Source organism: Vigna umbellata, chromosome 1 (genome assembly GCF_029865625.1).
Source record: "Vigna umbellata cultivar VRB3 chromosome 1, Vumbellata_1.0, whole genome shotgun sequence".
Lineage (NCBI taxonomy): Eukaryota > Viridiplantae > Streptophyta > Magnoliopsida > Fabales > Fabaceae > Vigna > Vigna umbellata.
The window spans coordinates 7,290,161-7,315,611 of NC_142165.1; the positions used below are offsets into that span (position 1 = coordinate 7,290,161).

Sequence of the window (25,451 nt, forward strand, 5' to 3'; positions counted from 1 at the left end):
TAGAAAGACAATTACAAGTCATTATGAAACTCTATGTCAAAAAGATTCAAATACATATTCTTTCCTTTCATTAAGTACCATTAATTTTTGTTGATATATTTTAGGTATGATTGATTTTATATATATATATTATTTTGAATTTTATAGTTAGTAGATGTTAAATATTACTTATTAAAAAATAATGTAAAATTTAAAGAGTCTTACATAATTAATTTTATGAAAATGCACTTATAATATGATTGACATTTATATGAATTTTGTTAGAAAAATGAGTTTTTATTTTTAGAAATCTTTTTAAAATTCTGAATTATAAGCACTCAAGTTTCATCTTATCAACTCCTGGTTTCTCTTAACTATCACATCAATATCTTTCTTAAATCTGTTTACTCGTCAACTTTAAAGGCTATTGAATATTAATCAAGACAAGAAAAATAATTCAATGTCTAGAAAATTATAATTAATATATAATTATTAAATATAAGTAATTACAATTTCTCTGTAATAAAGATTAATGAATGTAATCATGAACATAATAGCTAACTACAATTGCTGCATGATCCCAATTTAGGCAACAATACATTTCAAAACAACATCTAAATTGCAATCAATAAATTATTTAAAACACATTTATGCAATTCATCCTTCCACTTTGACATTCAAAGTATAACAATTAAACAATTAATTATAATTAATTTGATATAATTCATGTATTTTAAATAACATAACTCATGTAGACGTATAATAAGTAATTATAACACCTTTCTCTTAATAAAAATAATATTTTTAGTAATAAATTGAATAACTATTTATAACTGATATTTTTTTTTACTGCTGATTCATATAATTCATTCAATAGTTTAATTCCTTCATGACTGCTAATGGCTATAAAGAGACGATTCTGCAAGGTGATCCAACAGGCACTAATTTTATTTGATAGATAGAAGGATCCTGTATAAGAAATGATCAAGTTATTATTCTTTGTGTTTTGGTTGTTAAATAGCCATGATAGTCATAGAGTTAATGCTATTCACATAGATGATTTGGAGATAGAAAGACAATTGCAAATTCTTAACAAACCCTCACGCAAGAGTATTCAAGTACATATTCTTCTTCTATTTCTTTCTATTCTATTATATTTTAGTTTGATTTTTTTTATATATTTTACATTTTTAATTTTATAGACAGAATTTGGATATATTGTTGATTGCGTTGATATTTATAAACAACCAGCATTTGATCATCCTTTATTAAAAAACCACAAATTACAGGTACATTCTGTCTTTTTAATATCTTTAAATGGATTAACCTTTAAATAATTTATGTTATAATACTTGTTTTTTTTATTTACAGAGAAAACCTAGTTTCCAAAATTCATTTAGAAAAACAAGTGTGAATAATTCATCAAATAAACTCATATTTGGACTTCAAAAAGAAAAATGCCCAATGGGAACTGTTCCCATTAGGAGAACAACAAAAGATGATCTCATTCAAGGAAAATCATTATTGTATATCTATAATCAAAGTTTGGTTCAAGATAATCCCGGTGTTCATGTAAGTTTTTTTATTTTATTTTAAATTTTGCAATTTTATTTGTACATATCTCATTCTTTTTTATTATTTGCATAATTGTTTAATTTAATTTTGTAGATGGCAGAACTATATGTGATAGAAGAAATGGGTCCTTTTTATCAAGTTAAGGGGATAAGCAGTGTTTATAATCCAAGAGTTCTTAAGAAAAATGTAAATCAAGTAAGCATTTCTCATATATGGGTTGAGAACGATCACCGCACTAACAAAATCGCATTTGGATGGCAGGTAAGTTTCGATTTATATAATTATTTTTAAGTTAAATATTTTTTCTTTCCAAACTTTTATTAAAAATAAATTGTCTTTTCGTCCCAAAACTAAATTATAAAATATTTCATTCTCACACTTTATAAAATCCATATGAAATATTTGTTTGTCACATGGAAAAGAGTTCTCCTGTCATTTGGGAAAAGAATATTTTACATAAATTTTATAAAATACAGAAACTAAATATTTTATTATTTCATTTAGGAACAAAATACAATCATTAAAAATAATTTAAAGACTAAAAATATATTTAATAAAAAAAAAAACTCTTTACATGTATTTTAATTTATACTTATCATTTAATTTGTGTTAAAGGTGGCTCCAGAACTGTATGGTCGTGACACTGGAACTCATCTCTTTTCAATATGGACAGTAAGAAGAGACTTATTTACTTGTTTTTCTTCTGGTAAAGATCCTTAATAAACTTAAAAAATGATATATTAGTTACGTAGTTATCTAATATTGATAAATATTGCAGACGGATAATTTCAACCATACAGGATGCTACAATCAACAATGTCGAGGCTTTGTCCAAACTAATCGAGATGAGTTCCTCGGTTCACGCTTGTCCAAGACATCTGTCTACGGAGGAACGACAGTGGAGATTTCAATTTCGATTACTGTGGTCGAGTTCGGAATCAACTACGTAGTACTTTTAGTGTGAAATGTTAAGAATGATGTTATGTAATTGACAAAAAGTAAATACATTTTCAGGATCCACAAAGTAAAAATTGGTGGTTGAATATCGATGGGCGAGATATTGGATATTATCCAGGAGAAATATTCGGGAACATGGCCTCAGGAGATCGAGTGGGGTGGGGCGGAAGAACAAAGACTCCTGCTGGCCTTCCTAGTCCTCAAATGGGATCTGGAAATTTGCCAGATGGGAACTTTCAACATGCAGCCTACTTTAAGGGTATGGCATTTACAGATGATGACAGAGATATCGAACCTAACAAACACGATACAGAGACATCCATCGACAATTCTGATTGTTTTGATCTCGATTTCTATTATGATAACCACGGCTTCGGAGATTCTCTCCAATATGGGGGACCCGGTGGCGTCTGTGGCGATTGATCTGTCTACGGGCATCTCAAATTCATCCATCCATGAATAAACATCAATACTGGCTTTTGCTTCTAAAACTTTAATTATTTACTATTTTCTTTTTCTTTCTCTTTAGCTCCTCGTCCTCCCAAATTTCTTTCAAGTTTTATATTTTTCATAAAAATATATAATTTAATCATAATGAATGTTTTTTCTAGTTTTGAAACTCCCACTCGTGATGATGATAAAGTTTTGTGAATGAATAATTCGTTTTACGTTAATTTATTTTTATCAATAGTGAACCAACCATAATTTTATATAATTGGTAATCATTATATGATAAAAGTTATTATATATCTAAACAATTTTTGTTCATATATTTATTTATATACACAACTACACATGACACTTATTATGACAATTCTACAAAACTTTTTATAATTGTTCTATGAACATAAAAAAAGTGAAAGTAATATAGAAAGTCTATATTTTTGTCGAGGACTTGACTTTTTCCGAATGTTTAATTGGTTCGAATTTTCATAATTTTTATTCAATTTTCTTCTTTTTTTTCTCATAACGTCTAAATCATTAACGACACAGTGTCTCCGTGGACAATTAGTCAATAAGGTGAACATTTTTAGCATACGTGGCTCGTCCAATATTCACGTTGTCACATCATTATCTTCAACTTCCCAACACAGAAACTCTAGCCACCATCGCCATCCACCACACACCTCCACCGCACAGTGTTGGCAACGTGCCATGTTGAAACACTTGCACTCACGAATCAAAAATCGAGATGTAATTCCTTAAATAAATCCCAAAATAAGTCTTTAATCGTTACTTCATAAACAACTTAGAATCATAAACTAATGTGCAATTCCCATGTTTCCTTCTATTTCCCACATAATAAAAAAAACATAACCAAAATTTCATCCAAACAACCAAAAACAAAAAAAAACATAGCACACATTCATTATCTATTTTCAAAACAACTAAATGTAGTTCTAGTAAATTCAAGCAGCAAACCCAAATTGTAGAAAGAAAGCGAAAATAAAAGACATGAATTGAAGACAAATGAGATATGAAGGTGAGAGGAAAGAAAGGGAAAGTGAAAGTTTGAAACCCTAGTATGGACAAACCATGTAGGTAAAAAATGAATACATCATTCAGTGATTACTCACGTAAACATTGTGTCGTTAACGATTTAGACGCCGTCAGGAAAAATGACAAAATTGAATAAAAACTACGAAAATTGAAATCACATTAAACACTCAAAAAAGTCAAATCTCACATTGAATAAATTAGACGAAAGTAGAGATAAAAAATGGTATTAAACCTATAGAAAATATCATTATAATAATTATTTATAATAATTTTAATTTTCACCTATCTTTTCTTGATTTTTCTCTTTTTTATTATTTTATTAATTTATTAAATATATGTTAAGTGTTATTTATGGTTAATTTATTAAACATAATATTCACTTTTTGTTTATCTTTAATATCATTTCATAGTTTTCTTTTTAGTTTTTACAATAATAGGAAAATATGTAATAACTATATTTTTTTATTCATACATCTAACATTTTAAAACTCTTTTGGTAGGATTTAATGAAGAAGAAAAAGTTAAGAGAAAAAGGAAACATGAAAGAAGCAAAGCTAAACCAAGCCAACATGATCTTTTATTTAACTATATCCTTGCTTACACAAAATTAACTTCACGTTTAGCCAGTTTTCTCCTTACTCAGTCAAACCATAAACTAGAGCACCAAGTGAGAGTTAATTCTAACCTGGTGAGATATGTTGGCAAAGAGTGTGAGAACACTAATTTTAGATCTCATCCTAAGCCTAAGTCCTGGCTGTGAAATGCTCTTTTTTAGGTTTAAAATCTCATATATGAAGGGCAAAAGACAAAATGAAAGGGAGGAAACAGAAGGTTAGGGAAGTCATCCACTGGAGACACCATCCATGACTTCCACTTCTATTTCTCCTTCATCTTTTTGTTTATACTTCATGTTATTCAACTTTATAAGTTGTTAAATCCTCTTCTGTTGGGGTTATATGCAATCATCAAACTCTCTTATATATTTTCATTAAATTTATATACATTATTACTCTTCTTCGTTGATGTTTAATCTTTATGCTTATTATGTTTACTTGTTTATCATAGATCAATCATAACTTAGTTGAAGTTGTATTGGAAAACTTTTATGAGTTCTTGACCTAAAATAAGACAATAAATATAAAACATTTGTCTAGGAATAGAGAATGATTTATTGATTTTATTAAAATCTTTGAACTTAATGCGAGTTTATTTTATTAAGTAACAAGAAATTGTAATTCAATATGAAGTAATTAGGTTTGCTCAAAGAAATTGAAGTATAACTTTTCATTGTAAGGATTGATGATAATGCAAAAGAGATTCTTTTTTTATTTTAAGCTTAATACAACTAAAGAGTGAGGTGATAAAGTATAATCCCAACAATATATATCATAAATTTCTACCAACTTGTTTCTTGTTTTTCAAAAATATTATAGAAAATGAGTGTTTATACAACATCACAACGTTATAAATGGGGGATTTCTTCATGCACCTTATGTTTTCTTCCAACATCCCATATTTTTTTAAATTCTAATTGTACCTCTATAATTATAGTTTCGGAATCCGAAAATTACATAATTAAGAATTAAAAAATATTATTTTTACACATTTTGGATTATACAATTCGATACGTAGGTTTGTATTCTAAATTATACAAGATGCAAATTTATATTTCAATCTCTAATTTGATTCATGATGCAAATTTATATTTTCGTCCCTCGGTTTGTTAAGTTTGTTTAAAGTGGTCTTATCTTTTTTTCATATGTTCACAGTTGTCTCATATTTTGTAAAATCGGTTCAACTTGGTCCTTTTTCTTACGACGTTAACAACGTTAGAGGTGGAATTGCCCCCTTAGCCAAAATTGAATTACTTGTCCAATTACTGATTGCTTGGCAAACTCAGCTAACGAGGGACTGTCACATGGCAGTCCCCTTCCTACCCAAATTAGGGTGTGCGAGAAACGCTCTCTCCTTCTCGAACCGGGGTTTTCGACCACTATCTGCGGCGGCTGCTTCTTCCATTGCACAAAGGAGCTCGTGGTGGCGTGATTAGAGGGGATTTCTATGTTGTGGTTCCTTCTCTATTTACAGTTCTAGAGATTGATGGAGATGATTTTTGTGTTTCTTCTACGATGAAGAAGATGATGTTGCGAAGAAGATGTTTGTTGGCCATGGTGATTCGCAAGAACGCGATCTGGATTCTTCGAGTTCGCGGAGAAGATGAAGATGGAGGAGAATTGCTTACGGTGCGTGAAGGTGGTGGAGGATATGAACTCCCCGTTGCGACGCTATTTAGGTTAAGGCTTTCGAATGTTGGTCGTGGAGGTTCGAATTAGGCGATTTAGTTTATGGGCTTTTCTAATTTCTAATGCAGGTTTTGAATCGAGGGAGAAGGAACTCACAATTAGGGTTCAAAGGAGTGAATCACGATTCTGGTTTGAGATTTTTCTGCAGGCACCGTCGCAATTGAAGGAGCATGGTTGTGGTGGAGGCGAGGCACGATTTAGGGTTTGATGCGTTTCTGATTTTGTGCAGGTCGTCATGACTGCTGAAAGTGAGTAGTGAAGGACGATGGTGGTTCTGCAATTCGGAACAAAGATGGCGCGATGTTCTCGCATGGAGGTTGATGGTGTGGTGGCTATGGAGGTTTGATTGCTCGAGAAGATGAACCTGTGGTGGCGCTAATGGCGGCATGGTGACCCTGTGGTGGCGCTTTGCACGAACCCTAACCCATTTCACATACATTGCCAATTCAATTGACCTTAGTGTGTCACGCAATTACTAACTAGACAAGTCATTCAATTTTGGTCAATGTACAATTAAACCGTTAGCGTTTTTAACGCCGTAAGCAAAAATGACCAATTTGAATTGTTTTTATGTAACAATTGTGAATATCTGAAAAAAAGGTAGGATAACTTTGAATAAACCTAACAAGATATCAAAATAGGTATTAAATCTAAATTTTGAAATGTAATTCATGAGGTAAATTTATATTTTGGATCGTATAATCTGTAATAAAAATCGACAATTACTTTTATTGTCTTTTGTTTTTTTGCTTTTTAAAAATGATCTTAGTATACTTTATCGGTCATGGAAACAGGGACCAAACTAAAGCTCTGAAAGTGTTAATGAGGCAAGTAACTCACTTTCTGAAATTTGTACGTTTGATATGTTAGGTACAGCCTTAGTTGTGTTGTATACAGTTTGTTTTAGTTTTATACATGGCGAAAAGAGAGTAATAATATCAGTCATAATTGAACGTGGTGATCTTGTTTTTGTTTACCGCAATGGAGGTGCAGGCTAGAGATGCAGCGCTGTCGTGAAAGAAAGGGAAAATATTAGGGATTTTAATGTTTTTTAATCAAGGGTAGTTAGGTTATTTTCATAAAACTACGGGGTGCATGAAGAAAATATGAAGTGCACGAAGAAAAAGATCCCATAAAGTGAATCTAGCTACCACTCCACATAACCCAAATCCTACAAAAGTTTTTCACCCTTCCAAGCATTTCACCCTCCATCTTCAATTTCCTAAAACGTACCTAATTAATAAGTGGTTTAAAAGTTTAATTTTTTTATTAAAAATTACTGTGCGCTCCATTGACCTGACCTCCATTTTTTTCCAATCACCAAACATGCATTCCTGCACCTATGCGCACCTCTGCACCCCATTTCATCTTTATAAAGAAACCATACACCTCCTGCACCTTTGAACTGAAGCTCTTTGATAATATTTTTCCTCTTGAGCTTTTTACTTTGGAGCTCATATATGTGAGTGAGTGTTATCTAAAGATAATTTTTTAATTCTATGTATGAGTTTATAATGTATTATATAATTTTTAATTGATATAAAATAATTTTATGGATGTATTAAAATTAATAAAACTAATTTTGAAGAAGAAAAAAACTTAAAATGAAAGTATCTGGATATGAGAATCCAAATGCACCAAAATTGGATGTGGATATCCGATGATGTGAAAATCCGACTAATGTTTTTTAATTTATATAAAAGTTTAATAATATTTTTTATTTAATTAATTTATTAGTTTCCAATTATTTTTAAAACTATTTATGATTTTGTATGAGTTTATAATGTAATTATATAATTTTTAATTAATATAAATTAATTTTTATGAATTTATTAAAATTAATAAAACTGATTTTGAAAAAAAATAAATTTAATACTCTATTGAATATGAAAATCCGAATCTATAGGAATCGAACATGAAGATCCGATTTGAAAATTTCGGATACCAATATCCGATGGATGTTTAATATGTCATATATAAAACTTTAATTATATTACTGTTTTATTTATTTTATTAGTTTATAATTATTTTTAAAATTATGTATGATTTTGCATTAGTTTATAATGAAATTAGATACTTTTTAAATGATATAAATTATCTTCTCTAAAATTAATAAACCTAATTTATGATACTATATTGATGTAGGAACAATCGGTACCGTTATAGAGTCGCGCAGCGGAATAAAATATAGATAGCGGAAAGCGTGTAACGATCACAACACAAGTTAAAATATGTGCTAAGAGTTTAGGGATCAAGAAAATCAACACAGAATTTTTATCCTGGTTCGAATCAAAAGATTTTACGTCCAGTCGTTAATCACTATAAATAGTGATTAACCTTTTTCACTAAAAATATAGTTTGCATATTACAATCAGATAATCAAAATAAGCAAAGAATAGAAAACACCTTCCTACGACAAACGAACGGAAGAACCTGCTCAGCCAACTTGAAGAGAACTGCTCCGACCTTTGACACACAAAACGCGAGCTTCTCCTATTCACAAGACCAGGCAAGAGCACTCTATCACTTTGAGAACTTCCTCAGACAAACTGTATTCTCAAAATGGCATAGATCCTTTTCACTCACGGAGAGCTTCCCTTAGGCACAAAGCTCTAATACTCTCAATTGAAAAGTTTTTTCTAAGAGCTGTGAAGACCTCTATTTATAAGCCTAGTTTCGTGCAGGGTCAAAAACTGAAAAAACATCTCCCAACTACCACTGATAATCGATTATCATAAGTGATAATCGATTATTTGTGTCCGTTATGGGGTTTTCAAAATGGTGATAATCGATTATCCTGAGCAATAATCGATTATTCCAGAGACTTGGACAGAATTAAATGAAACAGTGATAATCGATTATTCTGTGTAATAATCGATTATTTGCGCAAGCAACTCTCTTCTAAACTGGCTTGTGATAATCGATTATTCCTCTTGATAATCGATTATTTGTGCAATGACTCACTAAATATGAAAACTTCTAAGAGTTTTTACATCATTACATTTTATCCAATACATTTGTTTCTACAAAATGCGTTTAACAAAGATGCATTTAGAGTCTTCAATTCTTCAGCTTTTATCATCATCAAAATTTCACTGTAGCTTCAAGATACCAATGCTCCTCATTGGTAACAATCTCCCCCTTTTTGATGATGATCAAAAATATCTTCTTGTTAAAAGCATTTCTAATTTCCTGCACAGATTTCATACTTACAAACATGTTAGTAATAACTGCACTACTTAAATTAGAAGTTTTCTCCCCCTTTTTGATCATAAGCAAAAAGTAAAAAAGTGGAAAAACTCCCCCTCAAATTTTTCTCCCCCTCAACAAAAGAATTGATGCATTTCAAAACAGAAATAAAATTAAAATTTCATAACATGAAAGAACAGAATACCTCATGGAATATAAGAAAAACAGAAATTCAACTCTAACTAAGAAGTACAAACAGTATTAATTAATCCATAATAGAGATAAAAACAAGATATCTAACAAACTCATATATCTTCCCCTTATATAGGTACCAGTTATCCCATAATATGTCAATCAAAAATAGATTTCTCAATTTCTTATCATAATCAGAAAAACATCTAATCTTTATGCTCCCCCTAAATTTGTTAACTTAAAAAGAATTTGGATCCTTTTAATTCATTAAAAATTACTCCCCTAAAAGTAATATTCCCTTTAAAAATCAAAGACAGATTCCATAAAAAATTTTAAAAAAAAGTTTTTTTTTTTTTTAAAAAGTTTTTTTTTTACGCTGTGACTTAAGATAATCGATTATTACTTTAAATAATCGATTATGTGCGAGCCAAAGTGTCGAAATCCAAATTTTTGAGGACGAGATAATCGATTATTACCCTTGGTAATCGATTATTTACGTTAATTTTCGAAAAACACAAATTTGGGCCAAATTTTCAACCTAAGACACATCTAACATTCATAAATTATTTCAAAGCTCTTAAAAAATACCAGATACCATAGAGTCTTCTTTTCCTTTTGAAAAATTAACCTGCAAAACAAAACAATAGAGTTTTGGTCCCCATAATCTCATTTGGGTCCTTTGAGGTTAGAGACAATTTACTTTATAACAGGAATCCAAACATATTTTCCATTTGGAACATCAAAATGTTTAATTCTACATTTGTTAGAAGTGTGCCCCTTTTTCATACAATAAAAGCATGTGACAACATTTTGGTTTCTATAGGACACAGTTCCTTTTTCAACCCATACCCTGCGGGTTCTTTTAATTTTGTTCTTACTTTTAAAAACACTTTTGTTTTTATAAACCTTTCTAACAGTTATAGGCATTTCAATATTATTATTTCCAGTTGCAACTTCAAGAAGATTTTCAAGAATATCAATATATAGCATATAACTCTTACATGAAACACATTCAAGAGGATGTTCAACATTTGAAGACTCTTTCATTTCCAAGTTGCAAATTTTATTTCTCAAACTTACTTCCTCATCTAATGCCTTCTCATATTTAATTCGCAATTCTTTAAATTCCTTTTTCAAATTTTTATGAGCAACATTCAATTTTTCAGATTCATCAAGCAATTCAAGAAAAGCTTTTTGCAAATCAAATTCACTAGATTCAGAATTAGAACAACTTACTTGGCTTGCAGTGTCATCAACATTAGCTGTCAAACATAAGTTTGTTTCTTCAACAGAATCACTTGAACTACTTGAGTCATTATCAACCCAAGCAATGTGGACCTTCTTCTTTTTGTGAAATTTCTTGATAATTGGACAAACGGCTTTTATATGGCCTCTTTCACCACATCCATAACATTTAAAGCTTGATGGAGATCCTTGATTGTCCTTCTTTTTCTTCAAGAGTTGGCTTTTAGATGATTCATTGCTAGCCATTAAGCATAGATTTTCTTGCTTATTTGAATTGTTTGAGCTTGAATCAGACAACGTCAACTTAACAACATCTGTGACTTTATCATGAGTAACTCTTAAAAATTCCCACATTTCCTGAGCACTTTCATAAACAGAAACTTTGAAAAAATCATCAAGGGTTAGTACAGATAAAATTATGTTCCTAGCCCTAACATCATATTGTGCCATTCTATTTTCATCCATAGTCCACTGTAAAAATGGTTTTTCTACCTGCATATCATTTACTAAAATAGTGGGAACAATTGGTCCATTTATAACAACTTCCCAAATACCCCTGTCAATAGACTCCAAAAATATTTGCATTCTTATTTTCCAAAACGCATAATTTTCCCCCGTAAACAAAGGAGGTCTATCAATAGAAGCACCCTCAGCATAAACTTGGTTATGACCGTCCATTTTCGAAAAATTTGAAAAACTATCAAAGCAAGCTCTGATACCAATTGTAGGAACAATCGGTACCGTTATAGAGTCGCGCAGCGGAATAAAATATAGATAGCGGAAAGCGTGTAACGATCACAACACAAGTTAAAATATGTGCTAAGAGTTTAGGGATCAAGAAAATCAACACAGAATTTTTATCCTGGTTCGAATCAAAAGATTCTACGTCCAGTCGTTAATCACTATAAATAGTGATTAACCTTTTTCACTAAAAATATAGTTTGCATATTACAATCAGATAATCAAAATAAGCAAAGAATAGAAAACACCTTCCTTCGACAAACGAACGGAAGAACCTGCTCAGCCAACTTGAAGAGAACTGCTCCGACCTTTGACACACAAAACGCGAGCTTCTCCTATTCACAAGACCAGGCAAGAGCACTCTATCACTTTGAGAACTTCCTCAGACAAACTGTATTCTCAAAATGGCATAGATCCTTTTCACTCACGGAGAGCTTCCCTTAGGCACAAAGCTCTAATACTCTCAATTGAAAAGTTTTTTCTAAGAGCTGTGAAGACCTCTATTTATAAGCCTAGTTTCGTGCAGGGTCAAAAACTGAAAAAACATCTCCCAACTGCCACTGATAATCGATTATCATAAGTGATAATCGATTATTTGTGTCCGTTCAAAATGGTGATAATCGATTATCCTGAGCAATAATCGATTATTCCAGAGACTTGGACAGAATTAAATGAAACAGTGATAATCGATTATTCTGTGTAATAATCGATTATTTGCGCAAGCAACTCTCTTCTAAACTGGCTTGTGATAATCGATTATTCCTCTTGATAATCGATTATTTGTGCAATGACTCACTAAATATGAAAACTTCTAAGAGTTTTTACATCATTACATTTTATCCTATACATTTGTTTCTACAAAATGCGTTTAACAAAGATGCATTTAGAGTCTTCAATTCTTCAGCTTTTATCATCATCAAAATTTCACTGTAGCTTCAAGATACCAATGCTCCTCATTGGTAACAATTGAAATCTGATTATATATATATATATATATATATATATATATATATATATATATATATATATATATCGGATTTCCATATCTGAGATTGTCTCTTATGCCACTATTTATCTCCTCTAGAACAACATTATTTTCAATTGTGTCTATTTAGTATAACTGAAGGTGCTTGGTAATTCAGTTCACCATACATAAAAGCTATTTTTATGGAGAAACTTAGTTATCCTATTTAAATACTGAATAGTGAATTATTAGAAGCAATACTTATTTTGAAGAATTAACATTTGTTTCAAAAATTGAAGATGGAACAATAGATGTAGTTTGAATTGGATATGTAGATCCGATTCAGTCCCCTTCGCCTTTGCATCTTCCACCAAACGCATATCATATCATCGTAACAGCTTCTAATCCTCTACACTACTATATTTACAACACAGTATCAAAATAAATATGGCACAATCCACCAACCTTTGCAAGAAGAAGCGAGAAGTTGTGTTGTCTATGTGCCCTGAAAGCAGTGGAAGAACACAAACCTGTGGACGTAGTGGTGGTGTGTTGTCTATGTCCTGGAGTGTGTGTCCAACTAGTGAAAGAAGATGAAGAAGACGAACTGTGTGTGTACTCCACTGAAATGAGATGTGAAAACTGTACCTGGAAACTGAAAGATGAGATGCGAGGATTTTTTTTCGAAAATGAGAAAGAATGAAAGTGAGATAGTGAGATTCGAAAACATGTGAAGAATAAAAAGTGACCAATGCAAATAATCTTTGACCATTTAAATGATTAAAGGTTTAATTGCTTCCTTTGTCCCCAGTTTGGTTGAATTGTGTCAAATTCATCCTCATTTTTAAAAAAGTTTCATTGTCGTCCTCACGTGGTATAAAAGTGTCAATTGAATCCAAACATAGAAAAAATTTGTGTCAAAGTAGTCATTTTTCCTATATCTCTGTGTGTTCCTTTCATATGTCACTTCTCTGGAGCTATGAAAAGCCTTAAATTGGATAAGGTAAAATGAATATCTGTACTTGATTGTATGAAAGGAAGACACAGATATATAGGAAAAATGACTACTTTGACACAAATTTTTTCTATGTTTGGATTCAATTGACACTTTTACACCACGTGAGGACGACAATGAAACTTTTACACCACGTGAGGATGACAATGAAACTTTTTTAAAAATGAGGATGAATTTGACACAATTCAACCAAACTGGGGACAAAGGAAGCAATTAAACCATGATTAAAATATTAATTACACTTTAAGTAAGGATAAAGCTGACATTTTAAAAATACTTGGAGGTGTATGGTGAAATGTTTGGAGGTGCAAGGTAAAACTCCCGTCCTATAAAGGTTCGTCAAAAACACCAATAATCATAACGATAAAAAAAATAGTAATAAAATCAAAATATTCATTACCTAAATTTTAATTATAAATTTTGATGACAAGAGATTATGTATTTGATATAATAAAAGTTTCACTTATATTTTTATTACATAATAATTTACGTATATTTATATTGTGTCCGATTATATCTCTAATTCTTCATTTACATTGTTATATTCAAAATAAATAAATAAAATAAAATAAAAATCCAATATTAAATAAATTTATCTTATATTTTTACTATCTTTTACTTAATTAAAACAAGTGCATTTTTCACTTATTTTTCTTATTTTGTTTTGTTTTAGTTTTTTTTTCTCAATTTTCATGAGATTAGTATATCTCATGCTATAATGAAAAATAATACATAGATATTTCAAATTAGTGAAAGCACTAAACGATCAAAATTTAGAAAACGTTAAAAATTGACAAATACTAATAAAAGTAATATTTATTATTTTTATTAATATGAAGTAGGAGTAACGGAATCGAATTTGTGGCCAATTCGTTTATGTAGAAAATAAAATTGACTTTTTTAACTTACCAGTGTGTTTTGTTTTGAGTTATCTCGTCTACATTAAATTGAAATGTTTCTCTCTCCACCACCAAATGCTTATTGCATCATCTCATATCTAATTTGTTCTTGTTATAAAATGGATGTCAACATTCGTTTCGCCACGACATCTGTAAACGGATGTTGACATTCGTTTACATATTTTATATTTTATTTTATTGTTTTTATTTAAAAAAAAAAACTTCAACGGATGTGGTCACATCTGTTTAATAGATTTTTAAAAATTATTTTAATTATTATTTAAATAATAATAATAAATTAAATTAATAATAATTTTATTACATAAAATAATATTAATTTAAAAATAATTAAGTAATAATTATAAAAAATTTAATAATATTTATATATTAATTTAAAATACAATAAAGTAAAAAACTAAAAACTAAAAAGAAAAAAGAAAAAAAAAAACTTCAACGCCGTTTCAATAAATTCTTAAAAAATATTTTAATTATTATTTAAATAATAATACATAAATTAAATTAATAATAATTATTTTATTAAATTAAATTAAATTAATTTATAAATAATTAAATAATAATATTTAAAAAATTAAATAATATTTATATATTAATTTAAAATACAATAAATTAAAAAACTAAAAACTAAAAAAAAAAAAAACTTCACCACATTCGTTTCAATAAATTCTTAAAAAATATTTTAATTATTATTTAAATAATAATACATAAATTAAATTAATAATTATTATTTTATTAAATTAAATTAAATTAATTTATAAATAATTAAATAATAATTTTCAAAAAATTAAATAATATTTATATATTAATTTAAATTACAATATATTAAAAAATTAAAGACTTAAAAAAAACTTCACGGATGTCGCCACATCCGTTTTAATAGATTTATACAAAATATTTTATTTATTATTTAAATAATAATACATAAATTAAATTAATAATAATTATTTTATTAAATAAAATAAAATTAATTTATAAATAATTAAGTAATAAATTTAAAAAAATTAAATAATATTTACATATTAATTTAAAATACAATAACTTAAAAAACTAAAAATTAGAAAGAAAAAAAAACCTCAACGGATGTGGCACATCCGTTGAAGAATTTTTTTTTTTCAACGGATGTCGACATTCGTTTAAGAAAAGAGGTGGGGTATAGGATATTCTAAAATATAAAAGATAGTTTTGAAATTTAAAAAAAATGTGGTGGTGCAGGGAGTAATATGGGGTGATGTAGGGAGTAACCCTCATTAAATTATAAGAGTAAAGATGGAATTTGACCTATATTTTAATACAAATTAAAATAAATAATATTTAAAAATAAATAAATTTTTATGTATTACTTGAAAAATATAAGTATACAATAAAATTACAGCTTAAATTATTAAGCCTCATAATTTTAATTTTAATTATTAATTACAATAAAATAACTTAAAATATAAAAATAGTTATTATTTTAATTTTTCAATTACGAATATTAGTTAATAAAAACTCAAAATATTTACTATGTTCCAACTGCCATAGGACCAAAATAGGCATTGTCACCCTTAATATGAACATTAGTTTCCAGTACTGTTTTTTTAAATTTTACCATTAAATTTTACTTAGATTTAACTACTTATATAATTAAGAATAAAACGTAGGTATAGATTTGATTACCCATTCCAATTATAAAAACTCATATTTCTCGTACTTGGTTTTCGATGAGTGTGAAATTGGTATAAGATCTTACAAGTCAGTTTTGTGGGAACTTCTTAATATGATATCAGACTTATGGTTTGAGCTTTTTCTAATGAGATCTATGTGAGCATTCTGTTCCACTCGTTGTCGGGCCACCATCGGACCACCCATTAATTATACTTTCACGCTCAAAATGTCTTTATCTAGGGGTGTGTTGGAAGTCGCACATCAATTAGATATAAGGTCAATTTATAATATATAAGTAGGTGCAAATTTCACCTTACAAGCCGGTTTTATGGGGTTGAGTTATGCTTAAATTTCACTTCTTAACGGTATCAAAATCATTGTTAGAGTCTATCCTAGCAAGATTTATGTAGGCATTATGTTTTGTTGGAAGTTCCACATTAACTAATAATAAGACCAAATTATAATATATAAGTTTGGTGCACACTTCACTATACGAGTTAGGCTTAAAAACCACTTTTTAATATCTTCCTCCAATCAGATAACAAATAATCTATAATTTTAATCCTATAATTATCTAATTTATTTTTCATTGAAAATAGCTATAATTAAGTGAGTAATTATATAGTTGGAAAGTAAAATAGTAAACTTTGGAGTATTCTATAAATACTTATAATAAGTAGTTAGTCGTAGAACGTGATAACAACATATAATAAGCACTAGCTAGAAATAAGTAGTAAACGATGACGATAAGGTAGGAATGGACATTGTAATAGTACTAAATATAGTTAGTTATATACTAATTAACTACTTTACCTTTTCTCTTAAAGAAAGATGCATAAGTATATATAAGTTGGATAATTTTTGTATTCATGTAATAACATTTTAATGATTACAAGTCAAAATTTATTATTCTTTTTAACTTTTCAACTATTTTATTTTAAGTTTTGTCTCACTAAATCATCTTCATCTCACTGAAAGTTTTACATTTGTTTTTGTTTCGTCACCGTTTGATGGGAGAAATTACAATATTTGGAATCGAATAATGATACTTTAACAACATTTTTTTGACAACATTTTAACATTATTTATGTGTCATTCTGTGATTGGTCTATGTTAGTGTTTATGATTATTATTATTGATTGTGGAATGATTTTGAATCAATCACAGAATGACACGTAGATGATGTTAAAATGTTATCAAAAAAATGTTGTCAAAAAAATGTTGTCAAAGTATCATTATCCATTTGAAATCATTTCAAGAAAACAATACTGATAATGAAGATAAAATTGATTTTGTTGGAGGATCAATCAAAGAACTATTGAAATGTTTTGTAGATGGACAATGCTTCATATATTTTAAAAGATTTGAAATCTTGATTTTCATGACATAACTTCAATTTTACATTTAAAACATAATTTTTTTGTCACGAAAGAAAGGAGAATCTTAGAATAAACAAATACTTTATTAAATTTTAGGATAAAAATTGATAATCACTTAATTTATCAATTAAAATATTTTTTTAATCAATCAAAATTACTAAATTTTATTAAAAAATTGTTATTTTTCTTCATTTTTTATTATTTTTTTCAATCTAATTTTGATCTTTCTCCCCGTAAATTCCTCTTCAAAAACAAACACAACTTCAATAAATTAAATACAAATATGATAACTTCGAGAAAAATATGATAAATTTGTTAAATGCATAAATTTGAGTAAACATGTCTTCATGAGTAATTTGGTTTCATTACCAAACACGTTATTTAAAACCATTAAGAGGGACTTGACTTTTCAAATGTTACCAATACATTTTAATTATAAGTAATTATCCAATAAATTAGTAAAGCTATAGAAAAGTGGCATTAGTTCTCTTTTAAGTTAATAGGTAAACGATACTTATCGATCACACATATCATCTAATAAATCATTTTTGTTAAAAACTCCCACATAATTTTTTTCTGGGATTGAAGATTATTACAATTGAACAAACATACTGGACATCAAATACATGAATGACACATAACATATGGTCTCATAATTCAATAATCAGGAGACAGTAATTTATACAACATCGCGAGGTTAAACGACGTCACATCCAAGATGCTAGACACAAACCAATGAAGGAGATTCCAAAGCTTGAATGTCCATAAGATTTCATGACCCCAAGTTTTAATCCCAAAACGTGACTAAGCAGATAATTACATTGCTGACATTACCAATTTATGTCACCCTCACAGTTAAGATGATGGAAAGATAATACAGGCACTAGGCTTGCCGGTCAAACCAGACCGTCTTATTTCCCCCTTCAAGGAAACAACAACGACTTCACACCACGCTGGAGATGTCTTATCCACAGAAACATGGGAAAACAGATTGTGTCGTACGAGGTTCCTCCATAGGTTCATGTCCATATATCAAACACAGTCAAATTTATTACATCATCACTACCAGACTCTCCTTTTTCAGTCTCTAGGGTCCTGCTACGTTGTCCGATTCCCTTTAAATGTATTATGGCACGGATCTACCCAGATAAATAACCACATTAATTCTCAAACAACAACCTTTTTTCTACATCATGGGTTCACAAGTTAGAACGCGAGAATTAGCACAAGATACTGTTCTCTTTCGATGATCGGGAGGGAAGACAAACACGAAAGCCTCTTAGTAAGTCAGCTACCACTACATAATTTTACAACGAAATTACATCAACACAGAATCTAAACTCACACCGACCACTTATAAAGAGTAGGAACACTACATTCGGCACCCAAATAAAGAAACAATTCTATGACTCAACGCTCACTTCTGTCAACTGAGGCTTCACCTTTGGAGGCCTACCCCTGGGCCTTCCGCTGGATACGGCGGCCGGATACGCCGCCGTCGGAGACCGAGGAATCTTCTTTGGCCTCCCCCTTGGCCTGCCACTTCCAGGGGTGGGCTTGGGCTTTGGAGACTTCGGAGGCGCGTTTGGGTCCTTCGGGGGACGACCCCTTGGCCGCGGAGGGGAGACGACGGTGCCTGGTGGCACAGGGGCCTTTGGCTTTGGTGGTCTTCCACGGCCCCTCTTTGGTGGGGCACTTGGGTCAGCTTTCATGTAGTTGTTCTTATTGAACACAAGCTCTCCACTCTCTTTCATCTTGTTCAGTTCATTACCCAAAACGGTTGAGTCTGGCAACTCACCATAGATCGCTTCTATGTACTTTGATATTGCTGATTTGCTGGATCCACTTGGTTCACTCAGAGCTTCAATCGCTTTCAGTATCAGCTACATCAACACCACCCAAAGTTAACAAAATAGAAGTTTCTCAAAAACGAAGTCTCTATCGGAAAATCACGACTCGCGTCCTGAGCTTGCACGAATACAAAACAATCATAACAAGCCAAATAATTAAAACCATTTTTTCTTTCCCGGCTTCTTAAGTTCCTCGAAAATCTCAACAAGTGCTAAAAATCGAGCAGGGTGGGCAAAACAAGAAACCGAAGTTGGTGAAAATGTATAGATCAGTTAGATCAGTGAGAAATCTACAGCTTTGGTAGGAAATCTGTTCGAAATTTTCATTATGGAAAGAAAAAACTCAAAATTAGAAGCTGGATTTTGGTGTAAAATTACCTCGGGGTATGGAGGAAGTGACTGAGGTTTATTAACCTCTTCAGTGGCCATCGAAGTTGCAGGCTGTGAAGACGCTGAAAAGCTCGCACAGTACCCTCAACGAACCCCACCAAAAATCTGGAAACTTTAATAGAGGAAGGTTAAAAAAATTTAAGGAAAGTGATGAGTATGATACGGATGACTCTAGCAAGGATCTGAGGATTGAATTTAAAGGAGCATAAATAAATTAAAAATTGGAAAGAAATTTAATTAAAAAGATAAAGAAAAAAATTTCATCCCTCTGTTACAACTATCCTTTGTTCATCTTTTCGTGAAAATGGACGGCTAGGAATAAACAAAGGATTGCTATCCGACGGCTGAAGATATATTTGCGGAAGGTCACTCGGATCGATGACGTGGCAGAATGTGCTTGTTCGCAGAAATATTTGAAGGTACCTGTTGTCTTTTGGTTCGTTCTTCTTTCGGAAGAGGTCTTCTAGGAAGACTATCCCAATTTTTAACTCTTTTTCATTTTTTATTTAAATTTTAGGATAATTGAGAATTGAAAGTCTACCAGAATCTTTTGTGTGGTTTGTAATAGTATTTATTATTTTAATTTAATATTTTACATTCGTCATAAAAATAAATAGACATACATATTAATTTTTAACTTTTATTAAGTTTTATGTTAATAAATTTGGATATATTTAGTTAAGTATCTAATAATTAGTTGTGATTTATTGAATATTTAAAAAAATATAGTTTTCAATTAAGTTTGCTTATTCTTTTAGTTGAATTATGTGATTGTTATCATGTTTTTGTTAATAGATGTTATTTTATAATTTTGTAGTTTATAATTTTATTATTGTGACAAATTTTATCATTAATTTCTATAATTATATTTTTTTTCCACAACTTAATTTCAATAAATCTCCAATCACTTTTTCATCCACAGAAAATTGGGTTAAATATGTTTTTAGTCCCTAAACTATTGGTCGTTTCTGGTTTTCGTCCCTGTTTCAAAGTAAGGTACAATTTGGTCCTCATTCTTTTCGAAAACGTTCGTTTTAGTCCTCGAAAACTAAACACTATTTAAAAATTTGATCCTCATTTAGCAACAAATGAGGACTAAAACCAAAATTCCGAGGATTAAAACGAACATTTCGAAAAGAATGAGGACCAAATTGTACCTTACTTTGAAATAAGGACGAAAACCAGAAACGGCTAATAATTTAGAGACTAAAAACATATTTAACCCACAGAAAATTAGTAAATAAATTTTTATAAAGGTTAGGAGTTTTCAATAAAGTTGTCAAATGAATCAATTACAAGATAAATTTCGCATAATAATGCAATTTTTTTAACATTCAAACCCTTTAAAAAAATATTGTTGCATTTCCCATTTTGCATCATGAAAAACTTTGTTAAAGAATTGAATATGAACTCTGAGTTTTGTAAGGGTAGAGCATGAAGGTGAGGATTGAACTGGAAAGTTGATTCACAAGGGAAAGCATATAAAACTTCAACATGGTTTTTTAGATGAGAGGAAGAAGTTGGATAAGAGTGTTATCCTTTGCGTTGAGGTGTACTAAGGAAGAACAATTTACAATAATTGAATATAAGATTCCGTGAATGCTATTAGAGTCCAACTAAATATACTGCAAATTGGCTTTCCCACGAAAGATATTTTATTATTATTATTGGTAGTGTTATTATTATTATTAATTATTATTGTTATTATTATTATTAATGATGCCAACAGAAAAAATATATAGAGATAACATGCAACTAAAACCGAATACATGGCTTGTGGAATCCAATAGGAGATATTGTAATTGAATATCTTCCATTTGGAATTGAATATAGTTTTTCCATTCTTAGCTGGAACCGAATACACCTGATTGTGGAACAAAATACACCTTCATTTTCTTGTGTCGTGTATTGGAATCGATTAAATTTGAGGGATATTTCGACATTTTCTCTTAAATCTATGCAAATTCGAGCTTTGTGGTAGGGTAAAAAAGTTGTACTCATCCCTCAAATCTACGCTCTCACTAGCTTTTACATTACCAAAACAAACACATATTCATTCACAAATGTGTCTTCTCCAATACGCATAAATAGTACCATTCACCCAAACGAACACAATGTTACTCAACGAGTCAGCTTAGTGCCCAATGGTGATTTTCTGGTTGTTCCAGGGGTGGTCCTTAGCAATATAACCCTACAAGTGAGTCTTTTTTTCATGTTTGTAGCCCTAAGTGTGATTTTAGAGCCTTTGAAGTTAGTATTTGTCTAAAATTCATTCTTTCTTGTTCAATCATACTTCCTTGATTTCTAGTTTGTTTTCCTCCATCAGTATATCTTCCTTGACTGTTTGATTTTTTTCACTAGCACGAGGTTTGCAGCCATGTGGTGTACTTAATTTCTTTGATAAATCTCGCTTAGATCATTTTCTTCTCTTTTGTTTTAGTGACTTTTCTTTTTTCTTCCCCTAACCTTTTTTTTCTTTGTGCTACAAACCAAGTGTCCCTATAGATCGATAATTTATGAGACATGACACCTAGAAGTATTCTGAGTATATCTAATGACGTATACGCAATCAGATCCTTGTTTCTTTCCAACACCTTGGTTATGAGATAACATTATTCTTTGGTTAACCCACTACCAACCTTAGTGCATAGGTCGAGGCATCTTAGCCTTCACTTAACTGTTTCTTTTTTCGGTTCAAATCGATCGACAATATTCAATCGGTGGTCCAAATCATCTCTTGTTTTGAGGAAGGTTAAAGGGGTTGACTTTCAATCTTGTCGTATGCCCTTGTCATTTTCCTTATCCACATGTATAATTACTTTGTCCTCTCTACCTGAGGGGAATTTCATGGTTAAGTGTGGGTGGAGACGATCAATCTTAAAGAATTCAAACACGACCGTCATAACAACACATTACAGGACACATTTACCTCCATCAACAAATATTGCACTCTAATAACTCTACTACTTTATTCTTCATCTACAATCCTTGTACGGAGGTCTATATAGCCTTTCTTGTCGACTTTCTCTCTTGAAAAGAAGACAATATACTCAATATGTGGTACAATAAACTCCTCAAAGATGTCCAACGTTAAGAAAGTTTTCTTGTACAAGGTGTTGATTGAGCTTCCTTGTTTAACGTGGGTCTTTTCACACATAAATTGGCTAATTCAACCAATATGACCATGGGGTTGCCCTAGTTAGAATCAAGAGCCTTAAAATCGAAGTCCTTAAAGGTTAAAGTTGGCATGCTTCTTCAGGGTCTTTGCACCATGTTGATTGCAACACTCGAATGTGTCACTTATAAGTTGAAGAAGTGTAACCACCTTTGACAAACCACCATGTATTGTGTGGTTCGTGCCTCTTAAGGGATTATTTTGGCTTCTTGATATTATTGCATCTTGGACGTGGTCGTTTTTGTGGTATCTTATATCTTTGCTATCTTCACAACTCCTATCGAGTACGTTGGGAGCTTCACCTTGCACCTATGAACTTCATTAAGTGTCTGACTTGGATAAGCTCTTCATTATTATCTTTCAACATGGTACATTCCTGCATGTTGTGCCCCAGGTTGCGATGGTATCGACAATGCTTACTGTCGTCAATGTTCAAAAAAGTTCTAACTTTTTCGGGTGGTGGTAAGAGTTTAACACTGCGCACTTTGTCTAAGACACACGATGAAGTGATATTGACGGGGTGTCATCGGTGAAATAGGGACCTCTCACCTAGTCTTTTGATGGTCGGCTGGAGTGGGGGATTATCCAACAATGTTCTTATTAGAACCATTTTGTCATAGTTTTCTTTCATCCTGACTTGCTTTTAGGAATTTCTCAATTCCTCCCCTTGCATAAACTTTGTCTATCACTATCTCAATTGTTAAAATAGAAGCCCTTATATCTCAATCCAAGAGAGGGTGAATTGGATTTAAACCTTTTTCAAAATATTTTTCAAATTTTTAAAGAATTCTTGAATCTTTAAATCAATAAACAAAGATAAATGAATCAACCAAATAAAGAAAGGTGAAAGAAAGATCAAAGCATACAAAGATTTATACTGATTCAACTTCTCACAAGCCTACATCCAGTTTTCTTTTAACAACCTGAGTTGAGAGGCAATCCATTAAATCAAATTTGAGTTTGAGAATACAATGAAACCTTCAATTGTTATTCTCACCACTCTCAAATCTGAATACAACACAAACAAGAACGAAACACTCACTCTCCACCAATACAAGAGATGAAACTCTCAATCTCTAACCTAGCCAACCCAGCACAGGTGTCACAACACTTAAATGAATGATAAAGTGATTAGAACACACTTATATAGTGCAATAGTATCAGTCCAAATGAAGTCTAATTGATCTTGAATGGATTCTTGATTGCTTGATCATCAATGAAGCTTGAAATCCTCCAAGAACACTTCTTGAGGAAACCTATACTCAAATCTCAGAGAGAATGTTAGCATATGTCAATTAAAACGTTAAAGAATTAGGTCTCAAGTCTCGTTTATATAGAAAAACCAAATATTGTCACAATTTAATCGATTATGTTAATATCATAATCTATTAGCTTTTCCTTCTGTTTTAATTGATTATGGTACTTACGTAATCCATTATTTAGACATTTATGCTTATAACTGTCTCTTTCAACTAACCTAACAAATTATGTTATTTGTATAATGGATTAGACATTTATTTTTGTTTTCATCGATTATGGAACTTAAGTAATTGATTATTTTTCCACTTAGCCTTGTTAGTCATCCATTTGCCTTTCGTAACAGATTATGTTATTTGTATAACATATTATTCCTTTTTCTATGTTTTAATCGATTATGTAACTAATGTAATCGATTATAACAGAGTGTTTTGCCCTGTTTTGCCTTCTAAGTGTTTTGGCTTAGTCTATCAAATTATATCACTTATGTAATCAATTATTATTACTAGAAACCTAGATTTTCAATCTGTTTAGGCCTATTACACTAATCAATAAAGGATTAATACTTTTAGCACTAACATGTTAATGATTTAAACACTTCTTATGCCATTTTGTTGTGAAAGAAAGATTAAAATCATTTCTAATCATTTAAAACCATTCATCATAAAAAACCAATATATGTATAGATTAGGGTCTCCTTATCAACAACAACTCATCTATGTTTGCGATCAGTTGCATGCACAAACTATCATTGTATGGTCTTGATCTTAGTGCAGTGACCATATGATGTATGGCCACTTTGGGGCTAAAGTTTCTAATTTGGAGGACTACCTTCCTAAACTAATCTACGAAGGCTCGAGGGATTCCCCCTTTTTCTGCCTGATATTCACTAATACAATGGACGTCAACATATATAGTTACTCCTTTTAAAAACTTTGCTCTAATTATGACAAACTAATCAATGGAATTAGCCGGCAAATGGGTGAACCATCCCAAAGTTACTTCTTTAAAAAACTTTGGGATCATCTTACACTAGATGGCACTGTTAGACGTGTACAGTGTCATTGATGTTACAAACATATTAATTTTGATGACCCATCATACTTGTCAAACGTCGACAACTTTCAGTGGTTTGGCAGTGGGGCATCCATAACCCCTATGGTGAAGGGCTGCATTCTT

At 30.6% G+C, this 25,451-nt stretch overlaps 2 protein-coding genes across 2 annotated transcripts; one reads left to right on the top strand and one right to left on the bottom strand.

Moving 5' to 3' along the window:
• Positions 1-906: 906 nt before the first annotated feature.
• LOC124821627 (protein neprosin-like) lies at positions 907-3,041 on the top strand. Its single transcript, XM_047293544.2, has 7 exons — positions 907-1,097; positions 1,182-1,268; positions 1,351-1,551; positions 1,648-1,815; positions 2,170-2,226; positions 2,333-2,479; positions 2,569-3,041. The coding sequence occupies exons 1-7, from the start codon at positions 960-962 to the stop codon at positions 2,932-2,934; spliced, it is 1,164 nt and encodes a 387-aa protein (XP_047149500.2). The 5' UTR covers positions 907-959; the 3' UTR covers positions 2,935-3,041.
• A 15,699-nt stretch (positions 3,042-18,740) lies between these two features.
• On the bottom strand, positions 18,741-20,030 carry LOC124848450 (HMG-Y-related protein A). The gene is made up of 2 exons (XM_047326125.2): positions 19,829-20,030; positions 18,741-19,483 (listed from the first exon to the last, which is right to left on the bottom strand). The coding sequence occupies exons 1-2, from the start codon at positions 19,877-19,879 to the stop codon at positions 19,004-19,006; spliced, it is 531 nt and encodes a 176-aa protein (XP_047182081.1). The 5' UTR covers positions 19,880-20,030; the 3' UTR covers positions 18,741-19,003.
• Between the last annotated feature and the right edge of the window lie 5,421 nt (positions 20,031-25,451).

Bases quoted from the DNA above. Each gene is read 5' to 3' on its own strand.
- LOC124821627 (XM_047293544.2), top strand. From the start codon at position 960: ATGATCAAGTTATTATTCTTTGTGTTTTGGTTGTTAAATAGCCATGAT. The intron at 1,098-1,181 runs GTACATATTCTT...TTAATTTTATAG, and splicing joins CCTCACGCAAGAGTATTCAA to ACAGAATTTGGATATATTGT. The intron at 2,227-2,332 runs GTAAGAAGAGAC...TAAATATTGCAG, and splicing joins ATCTCTTTTCAATATGGACA to ACGGATAATTTCAACCATAC.
- LOC124848450 (XM_047326125.2), bottom strand. From the start codon at position 19,879: ATGGCCACTGAAGAGGTTAATAAACCTCAGTCACTTCCTCCATACCCC. The intron at 19,484-19,828 runs GTAATTTTACAC...GTGTTGATGTAG, and splicing joins CACTTCCTCCATACCCCGAG to CTGATACTGAAAGCGATTGA.